Source organism: Onychostruthus taczanowskii, unplaced genomic scaffold (genome assembly GCF_017590055.1).
Source record: "Onychostruthus taczanowskii isolate IOZ18803 unplaced genomic scaffold, ASM1759005v1 scaffold653, whole genome shotgun sequence".
Classification (NCBI taxonomy): Eukaryota; Metazoa; Chordata; class Aves; order Passeriformes; family Passeridae; genus Onychostruthus; species Onychostruthus taczanowskii.
In genome coordinates, this window is record NW_024504267.1 from 1 (window position 1) to 10521 (window position 10521).

Here is a 10521-nt window from a genome sequence, read left to right on the forward strand (position 1 = left end):
ATCGAGCAGCGCACCTCGCCGTTCACCCCCGAGTCCCGATCCCGCACTTGCAGTAGGGCCACAACAGATCCTGGCTGGGTGTCCTCCGGTATGTCCTTCAGCTTTGATGATACTGTCAGTTCGGGGACATTGTCGTTCACATCTGTCACGGTGATTGTGACTTTTGCAGTGTCGAAAAGAGCTCCACTGTCATGTGCCTGCACCTCCAGTTCATACAAATCGTCTTCCTCAAAATCGAGGATCATCGACAGTTTGAGCGCTCCAGTTTCAGTATCCATATGGAAAATATCTGATTCCATGTCTGTCACTTTCTTCATAGAATACTTCACTTGCCCGTATAAGCCGTCGTCATCGTCGGTGGCCGTGACGGTGAGGAGGACAGAGCCCACAGGCACGTCCTCGGGCACACGCACCGTGTACTCCGCCTGGCTGAACACGGGCGCGTTGTCGTTCGCGTCCAGCACCGTCACGCGGATCCGAGCCGTGCCCGTCCGTGCCGGATCGCCGCCGTCGCTCGCCCTCAGCACCAGCTCGTGAAACGCCGCCTCCTCCCGGTCCAGCGCCTTGGCCAGCACCAGCTCGGGACGCTGATCGCCGCCGGGGCCCGCCTGCACGGCCAGCGAGAAGTGCTCGTCGCCGCTCAGCTCGTAGCTCTGCAGGGAATTACGGCCCGTATCGGGGTCATGTGCCCTGGGAAGTGGAAATCTCGCCCCCGAGGCTATAATCTCGCTAATTCTCAGCTCTGTTTCTGCCTCTCTGAAGCTCGGAGTATTGTCGTTAATGTCTGTGATTTCTACTTCGATTCCGTAAACCTGCATCTGTCCCTCCACTATCAGCTCACAGCGCAGCACGCATTTCTCCACCAGCCGGCACAGCTGCTCTCTGTCGATCCTCGCAGCTGTCACTAAATGTCCCGTCTTTCCGTGCAGAGAAAAGTATTGTGTCCTACCTCTTTCTGTGATGTGGACGCCGCGGTCTCGGATCTCCGGCAGCTGCAGCCCCAGGTCCTTGGCCACGTCGCCCACGAACGAGCCCTTGGGCATCTCCTCGGGCACCGAGTAGCGCAGCTGCCCCCACGCCGCCTGCCACGCCGCCAGCAGGACGGCGCAGAGCAGAGCTCGCTGCCGCCGGCCCCGGCGCCTCCCCGCCGCGCACATCTCCGCCGCACAACCCCCGCACCGCAAACACTGTCGCTGCTGTCGCCGGTCACTCCGCTGATCTCTCTACCGCTCTGCTTTCCACTCGCTTCTTCCGCAGCACCGATCCGCACCACGGGGACTATCGGAGACTGGTAGCCGAGCCTCATAGGGAACGAGCGATCGAGCGGGTCGGCAGCGGGCGGGGCTGCAGCGCTCCGAGCTTCCTCCCGCTCCTCTCGGTCAACAGCGGCGCCCGCAGCCTCCGCCCGGCACTGCAGGCACCGAGCGCTGCCGAGCAGCGGGCAGACGCTCCTTCCCACGGGCGGCAAGGAGACATTCGCTGCACACACCTCCTGCTTTTGTCTAACCGATCTCCTCTTTTATGCTCTTACAAATCACGACCGTGAGGAAAGCCGAGGTCTCTCGTGAGCGAGACCCTTTAAACTCACAAGAAAATATAATTTGCTATCGGCGATATAGGTAAAGCAAATATCTTATTTTATCTTATTAGTCTGAAAACGAGTTGAAGCCGTGCTTCTTGTGTGACTGGTAGGACAACAGCAAAACAAATGAGGCTCACAAATACGCAGAGCGATGATCAAACACACAACTCTGCCCGCAGGAGTAGCGGAGATATCAGGCTCATTAATCTGATGGCAGGAACTTTCCTTCCTACAGGAGACAGTCTAAATTAACTACTACACTCTGAGTGACTAAGAAGAGGCGTTTAAAGTCGGAAGAGGGTGGGGTCTAACACATCCCCTTACAACTGCCATGAAGTTTGATTGCTCAGGCACCTGCCAGGATGTCTGCCTATAAGACATTAATGGGAACAGAGGACAGGAGGAGAACCCCTGGACACTCAAAGATCATTATCTCCCACTCCCCGATTCAAGACTGTAGGTCCCTGGAGCACTTTTCGCTGACTACAACTAACTAGTTAGTACTACAACTAACACGGGATCAGGAAATATCTGCAGTGAACCTTGCCAGAATAATCTAAATTAATCCACACTTACATTTAATAAGTCGTTCTGTAGCAAAAAGAAAGGGCTTTCATTTTCTCTGAACTCAAGATGCAAGGAACTGGAGCTTGTTAGTCAAGTGTTAGTCCTTTGTTATTCACTTTGGCAAGCCATATTTTCAGCAAAATACTGTAGAATTGTAGGAGACGAGCTGGATGCCTTAAACACTTGAGACCATGGATAATTATACAAATGGACTTGATTTAAGTACTTAAATAGTTATTTTGGCAGATCCCTTTGACATTTGATAGAAGCGTTCCCGATCTCACCGGTCTATCCTTGTAAAAACCAATGTAAGAACTATTAAGAATAAACGGAGGACAATTTAAATAAGGTACAAAATATCCTCTCTTTCTGTAAAAAGCAGAGGGAAAAAAACCTATTTTTTTTTCCTTGATACTTTCAACACTTTCATTTGCGAATGAAAGAAAGATCAGGAATGTAAAAAAAAGATTGAAGTACCACACAGGATGGAAAAACACTGTTAACAACAGCTAAATGCTCCTGCGACTATTCCCACTCCAGTCATTTCCATAGCAGAATTCCCACTGAATTAACGACATTCTAGTCTTTCACCACTGGTGGATTGCCTGACACTCTCCATTCACTGAATCCCACTCTCAAATTGCCTTTAAGAACATAAAAATGAAAAGGAAGAATTAGCAAAAGGGTTTGTATCCTGCCATCCACCAGCATCCATGAGTGCAGTATATAGAAAAAAAAATCGATTAGGAAAGAAAAATCCCCAGCATCAAGTACCAATTTTTCCCAAATCCGTCATACAGTTTTGGCACATTTTCCTCTCCAGAGTAAGGATTCTCCTTTACCGTTACTACTAATACAAATTGAATGCAGCCTGAAAGTTCTAGACAACAACTCCCATTAAAATATGAAACAGATACCATCGAAAAACCAATAATTGACGCCAGTAAATGCTTATTCTTCAAGGGAGGAGGGGGCCAGATTCATCATCCAGTCACGCTGAGACATAGCAGCAAACCTCGCTCATATAATGCGGGGGAAATAAGAGGAAAAAAAGACAACGCTTCGAAACGGCTCAAGGAGAACAACGGCAACATGCAGATTTACAGACCTGCGGTGCATCGGGATTGGCGGGCGGCTTTCCCACGACGACGTCGCTGCTCGGTTTGGGCTTCTCGCAGGAATCGCCGCCCAGCAGCTCCTCCGCCGACAGGATGGGCACCGGCGGCGGCGGCGGCCAAGCGGCCTCGGGCACGGCGCGGGCCGGCGCCGGCACGCACAGGTTGTAGGAGTAGGGCAAGGTGCCCTCGCAGAAGTCGGCCGGGAAGGCGGCGCCGGCCAGCGAGAAGCGCTGCGCGCCCAGGCAGCGCAGCACGGCGGGCGGCCCGGCCCGGCGCAGCCGCGCCAGCACGGCCAGCGCCACGCTCAGCACCAAGAGCGCCGACAGCAGCGCCAGCGCCAGCACCAGGTAGAACTGCAGCTCGGCCGCCGCCGCCGCCGCCGCCTCGGCGCCCGCCGGCCGCTCGCTCAGCTCCGGCAGCGCCTCCTGCAAGCTCTCGGCCAGCACCACGTGCAGCGTGGCCGTGGCCGAGAGCGCCGGCTGCCCGTGGTCCTTCACCACGGCCACCACGCGCTGCTTGGCCGCGTCCCGCTCGGACACGGCGCGCGCCGTGCGCACCTCGCCGCTGTGCAGCCCCACGCGGAACAGCGCCGGCTCCGACGCCGGCACCAGCTCGTAGGACAGCCACGCGTTGCGCCCCGCGTCCGCGTCCACCGCCACCACCTTGGCCACCAGGTACCCGGCCTCGGCCGAACGCGGAACCACCTCGAAAGGAGTCGCCGCCGCTCCCGGAGCCTCTCCCGCCGCCGCCGCGGCTCCGCCTCCCGCCGCTGCCGGCCACAGCACCCGGGGCGCGTTGTCGTTGCGGTCCAGCACGAAGACGCGCACCGTGGCCGTGGAGCTGCGCGCCGGCGAGCCGCCGTCCTGCGCCCGCACGGCCACCGTGAACTCGCGCAGCTGCTCGTAGTCCAGGGAGCGCTGCGCGTACAGCGCGCCGCTCCGCGCCTCCACCGACACGAGCGGCGCCGCGCCCGCCGCGCCCGCGCTGCCGCCCGCCAGCCAGTAGCTCACGCGCCCGTTGGCGCCCGCGTCCGCGTCCCGCGCCTGCACGCGCAGCACCAGCGCGCCCGCCGCGTTGTTCTCCGCCACGTACGCGCTGTACGCCGCCTCCTCGAACACCGGCGCGTTGTCGTTCACGTCCGACACCTCCAGCACCAGCTCCGTGCTGCTCCGCAGCGCCGGCCTGCCCCGGTCCCGGGCCACCACCGTCACGCGGTGCTCGGACGCCTGCTCGCGGTCCAGCGCGCTCGCCGTCACCACCTTGTACGAGCCGCCCGACGACGCCACGATCGACAGCGGCGCCTCTCCCGACAGCTCGCACGACACCTGACCGTTCTCGCCCGAGTCTCTGTCCCGCGCTTTTAGCAGGGCAACCACAGTGCCCACCGGAGCGTCCTCGGGCACCGGGCTGGACACCGAGAGTAACGTGATCTCGGGCGCGTTGTCATTCACATCCAGCACCTCCACCTCCACCTTGCAGTGCGCCACCAAACCGCCTCCATCCTTCGCCTCCAGAGCCAAGCTATACGCTCGCGTGTCCTCAAAGTCCAAAGCTTCCTGCAGCGTGATAAACCCACTCTCTGCATCTACCACGAATTTCTGAAGCGCCTTGGTAGGCATTTTACCGAAGCCGTAGGTGATGTGGGCGTTGGTGCCGGCATCGGCATCTGAGGCTGACAGGTTCAGTACTGCCGAACCCGGCAGTGTGTTTTCGGGCAGGCTCACGCGGTACCTGTCCTGTTCGAATACGGGTGCATTGTCGTTGGCGTCCGTGACGTTGACCCGAATCTGGACAGATCCGGATCTCACAGGGTCCCCGGCATCAACCGCTGTCAGCACCAGGTCAATGGAGCTCTGCTTCTCTCGGTCCAAGGCTCTCTCCAGAACTAATTCCAGTTTGCTTCCGTCCGGGCTGTCCTTTATGGCGAGAGAGAAGGACGGGTTGCTGACGAGCTGGTAAGTCAGCAGCGAATTACTGCCCACGTCTGGATCATGGGCCATCTCCAGCGGAAATCGAGCACCAGGAGGGATTAATTCACCGATCTCGAGGTCCAGAACAGCTTTGCTGAAGGCCGGGGAATTGTCATTCACATCCTCGATAACCACCTGGACGTGGAAAACGTTCAGCGGGTTGTGCACCAGCGCCTCGAAGCTGACCGAGCAGGTCGCCGACTCGCCGCACATCTCCTCCCGGTCCAGCCTCTCATTCACGTACAGGTTCCCGTTCTCCTCGTTCACCGTGAAGTATTGCTTCTCCTCGCTCAGCCGCAGCTTGCGCGCCGGCAGCTCGTCCGCGCTGAGCCCCAGGTCCCGCGCCAGCGGCCCCACGAGCGAGCCTCTGCCCAGCTCCTCGGGGATGGCGTAGCGGACCCGCTCGGCCGCCGCCCGGCCCCACACGCACAGCAGCACCGCGGCCAGCAGCGCTCGCCCGCCGCCCGGCCCGCGCCTCTGCCGCCGCCTCACCGCCATTCTCTGCCCGCAGCGCTCGCCGCGCTCCTGCCTCCTGCCGCTGCCCTGCCTCCCTTCCAGCCGCTCTCGCCGGCGACAACAGAGACCGCTCAAACGCAGCGAGCTCGGCGCGCCGCCTCTCTCCGCCTCTCTCCGCCGCCGCCGCTGCTGCTGCTGCTGCTGGCGGTGCCGCTGCCGCTGTGGCCGGCGCCGGGCGAGCGAGCAGCCTGCGGGGGCAGGACGCTGCGGCGGCGGCGGCGGCGGCTCCAGCGCCGCTCGGCGGCGGCCAACAGCGACACCCGGAGGCGCCGCCGCGCCACTGCAGCCGCCGGATGGCCGCGCTCAAGGGGGCCCGGCTTTGGGCGGGGCTCAGCGGCTGCACCGGCCCCGGGGTCTCTCCCGACCGCAAACACAGAGCAGGAGCACTTGCTTAAAGACAAGCAGGAAACCCTATGATTAGAGCAACAATGTCCGTGTGATAACGATCTAAGTATTTGTGGCTGCAATAGACATGGAAACAAGTATTACACCTTATCAAAGAGTTTTGCACTCTCTGGTTTGAGATGGCACGAAAATCAGAAACCATACACGTGTTCCAAAAATACAGATTTGTTCTCTCATGCAGAGTCAAAGAATTGAAACTAAAATCTGAAAAGAAGATTGCTGAGATGCTTTACAATTTAATTGTTCCAGTGATACCCGAGATATTCTTTGCCCATCACCTGTGCAAAACCGGTGTAAATCAAAAGGACATTTTTACAGTGATTAATGCTTGTAAAGAAATGTGTAGCACAGAAGCAGTGGATCTGCTCTCAGATAAATGGCAGTGTACATACATCCCTGCCAGGGAATAAGAAAGTGCAAAGCAGTGCAGACTCTGCCCTGTGTGCATCTTTACACTGACTCTTCTTCCATACAGAAAACCCTCTGTGCTTTTGGTGGAAACTCAAAAATTATGCCTGCTACAATTATTGATTTAATATTTCCATTGTTTTGATTTTCCTAACCTTTAGGCAAAGTCCCAACATCTCCCGAATCTGTTTCAGGACTGCAAAATCAGCTGAATGGTTTTCAATGAATTCTGAAGATTCATATACAAACCCCAAACTTCCATCTAACCTCATCAGAGAGGGGGAGATATTTCAGTGCTGTGATTTTTCTGTGCTTTACCACAACACAGCCTTAAATATTCTTTCCCAGAGCAAGTGGAAACTCACTGAGGCCTCAAGGTGCCAGCTAGGCAAGCTGCAAGAGTATTTCAGGACTATAAGGTCTCTCTGACTGGACTAAATGACTTTACTAAGCACCAGAAAAACAGAAGTCCTTGGCACTTACTATATCAAAGAAGCCAAACCAAATACCTCCCACTGCCATACCTGGGGCAAATCATTGGCTACTGTGACACATCAGGGCCTGTGCAGTGCAGGAAATCACACAGAGCAGCTCGTAGCTGTGTAGACCTCAGAGACACAAGAAGAATCCCCAGCTAAGTGGAACTGGACAGCGGCATTTTACAGCTACCCACTTGAGTTAAGCAATTTTTCATTTTCCTCACATACAGCATTCTGTCTTCATTTGGTTCTCAAGGGAAGTTACTATTTCCTGCAAAGCAGCACTCACATGTGGGAAGGAAACATGAACCATGGCCTTCCACAAAAGAGAGCCTGAATTGAGATCCAAGGTGGAAAATGTAATTACCACTTTCATGAACTCTCTATCAAGATATGTACTTCCCCTCTTTTATCACATGCACAGATCCACAAAGATCTGACTGCTCCTAAGGTCATTTTTACATCTCTTAACATCTATGACAAAATTAGAACACAGATATATCCCCCTCCCATGTCCTCATTCCACATCAGCTGTAATAACATGTCAAGGAAAGAAAACCACACAAGCAATGCAGAGATGCATAAGAAGTGCTTTCAGAGAAACTCACCAGGAGGAAATCTCAGCCTTCTCTGCGGGAAAGGAAATTCATCCCTGAGAGCACCTGGAACCCACTGAGGTCTCAGGCTGGAAGTGTGACCCTGAAATCTTGTTCTGGACTAGTGAAGTCAGTGTGACTTCATTTCATTAAACACTCAAGAGCTCTCATCAGCTTTTCTACTACATGGCCTGCTCATACCCCACAAATAAGGCCTAAGTTAGAAGGCCTAAGTTAGAAGGTCTAAGTTTGAAGGCCTAAGTTTAAAGGCCTAACTTGTATCAGCTGTAACAGGTACATAAGAAACATATCTAATATGTAGAGGCAAGGCACTCCAAGTAATTTCTTTGGAGAAAATGCACAGAACATAACTATGTGACCCATATAACAGCTAGGGGAAACTGAATATTTACACCAACCCTTTAGATATTTCAGCAACTCTCTCACCTGCCCTGTCGCTGTGCAGGCAAAATGCTCAGATATGACCCAACCCAAGAGGGATCCCTTTGCAGACAGACACCACTGGAAGAAGTTTTCCATACAACTTCTCCTTATGGAGAACAGGGATCACAACACAGGTCCACACATATGGACTCTGCTCATCACTGATATTTGAAGACATGTAACATGTTCTAACAGCCACAAGCACTATGCAGGTTAGTTAAAGACTCAGATCAGATCAACCCAAAGAGGTTTTCATTCTTCCTAAGCACATGGACAGTTTTGAATATATGCCATTCTGCAACCATTAATGTGAAGTTTGTGCCCATATCCAAGAGGTACCATTCACAGGGAAGAGCTGTATCAGACATGACAAAGGATAAAATTAGTGACTTTCTGGCACGTGCTTCAAATAAAAAGCCCCAAACCCAGGCTTGGCTTGTAAATTAGACTCTCCCCTCCCTGCAGTCCTACTAACAAAACATCAGCAGTAACATCAACAAGCAAGAGCCATTGATAACATCTGAAGCTCTGCTCAAGGCTTGGGAAAGCTTAGTACAAACACAGTGAAACTCTACATCACAACTGTAATAAACTGGGAAAATGACAACTGTAATATAGCTGGGAAAATTATATTTCCCACAGCATTTCTTAGACACAGAAGCCCTGAAGCATGCACTCCCTGGGCATTGCTTGCCCAGATAAATTCATTGGAGGATTGCCATCCTTTACTGGACACAGGAAAAGGGCACTTGGTGTAAATGGCACAGGCCTTGGCACTAGGCATGATGTGAAGGCACACTCAGATTAGTGGATCATAGAACCCCCCTTTGCCTGGCTTAGGGGCCAGTCTCTCCCTAGGAACAATCTTTCTCTGACTGTTCATCATGAGTATGTCACAATCACAATCTAGTGATTCTAGAGACATTTTCAGATAGAGTTTCAGACACACACAGGGCCACCTTTACCTGGTCATGACAAACAAGTCAACAGTTTAATTATCCTTCACAGACAGCACCCCATGACAGAAAAGCAAACTTATGAATCCACAGCTTGGCCATTTATAATCTGAGCATATTCATTTTATGTAGTCCAGCAACGGACCATGGAAGTTAAAAAAACACCTGCTTTCTCTCCAACGGTGCTTCCTCACAGGCTGCACCTGCAAGAGTCTCCTCAAACTCATTACAGATTGTATGGTTCTCTCTGACCTTTACCATTAGTAGATGTACTCCACTGCAAGAAAAGTTGCAGAGACAACTTACCATGGCTAACATTTAACTTCTTAACGTGTGCATGTGAGAAATAAGACAATTTTTCCCACTACAAATTTAAGGACATCTATGAATGTCTTTCCCCATTGAGTTGTAAAAATGAACAGCATGTATGGGACAGCCAGGCAAATGTAAGAGATGTGACCAGATACTACCAAATACTACCAGACACAAAGGCCCATATTAAGATCAGGACAAATAACAAAAAAAAAAGAAGATAACATCTGCAGAAATGAAGGGATCACACTCATCTAGATTATGGCTTTTGGAGAATATACATAATGTATGTATTAAAAGTTGGGATTGGAATAAATTCCTTACAGCAAAGCTCCCATTGTGACATTTCAGATTAGAATATATAAGGCTATTAATTAAATATATTGGCTATGCATTAAATATATTACAATACATTAAATGCATTACAGTAATGTGTAAAAACACCTGTTCTCAATAGAACTTCAGTAATATCTGCTCAACCACATATATTTGGGAAGGAGAAAATTGTATTTCACTATACTACAGATCAACACTGAATACTTATCTGTCTCTTAACAGTTTTTCACACACAGAGCCAAGTATTTCCATCTCCGCCCTCTGAAATATTGCATGTAGTGTCTCGACCTCGATATTTTGAAAACAATTTCCATTAAAATGCCAGATATTCAGACCGTTTCCCTTCAACATGCACCGGGATAACCTATAGCCTTCAAACAGGAGTCTTTACAGCTCTGTACTAAGAGGGAAGAAATATTTGTCTGCTAAACACTTCTCAGGGAAGAATCAGGAAGATGGTGAAACTCTCCCTGTCCGTCAAAAGATACTGAGGCAGTGAGGATCATATGACACAGAAAGAACTTCATTTAGAAAAACCCTCCAGTCAAGAGCAGTCTCCCTTATCATGCATCCCTTAAAAACTGTAAAGCCAAGACCCGACCCCATGTCCAGGGTGGTGTAGCAAGAAGCCCTGCAATCAGCAGGTCCCTAAAAAATACTTTGCCTTCCCTGTCAGGAAACATCGCTCTGCAGGACACGGAAAAGATTAGAGAAGGAACAGAAGAAAGAACAGCGGATAAAAATTGGTACGGGAAACTCACCGGGACGGAGGCGGAATCAGCGGGGCGGGAGCCGGCAAGATCCGCGTCCCCGAGCAGCGGCGCGGGCTCGT

General features: G+C 52.3%; 2 protein-coding genes across 2 annotated transcripts; both read right to left on the reverse strand.

Annotated features, from left to right (window-relative positions):
* Positions 1–7: 7 nt before the first annotated feature.
* Positions 8–1177, reverse strand: LOC121344640 (protocadherin gamma-A10-like; the record flags this gene model as incomplete). Its single annotated transcript, XM_041420791.1, has 1 exon — positions 8–1177. A coding segment is annotated over exon 1 (1150 nt), but the record flags the coding sequence as incomplete, so codon positions are not given.
* Positions 1178–3221: 2044 nt separating this feature from the next.
* On the reverse strand, positions 3222–6091 carry LOC121344639 (protocadherin gamma-B5-like). Its single transcript, XM_041420790.1, has one exon. It carries the CDS (start codon positions 5733–5735, stop codon positions 3222–3224), a length of 2514 nt encoding a protein of 837 aa, XP_041276724.1. The 5' UTR covers positions 5736–6091.
* Positions 6092–10521: the final 4430 nt, after the last annotated feature.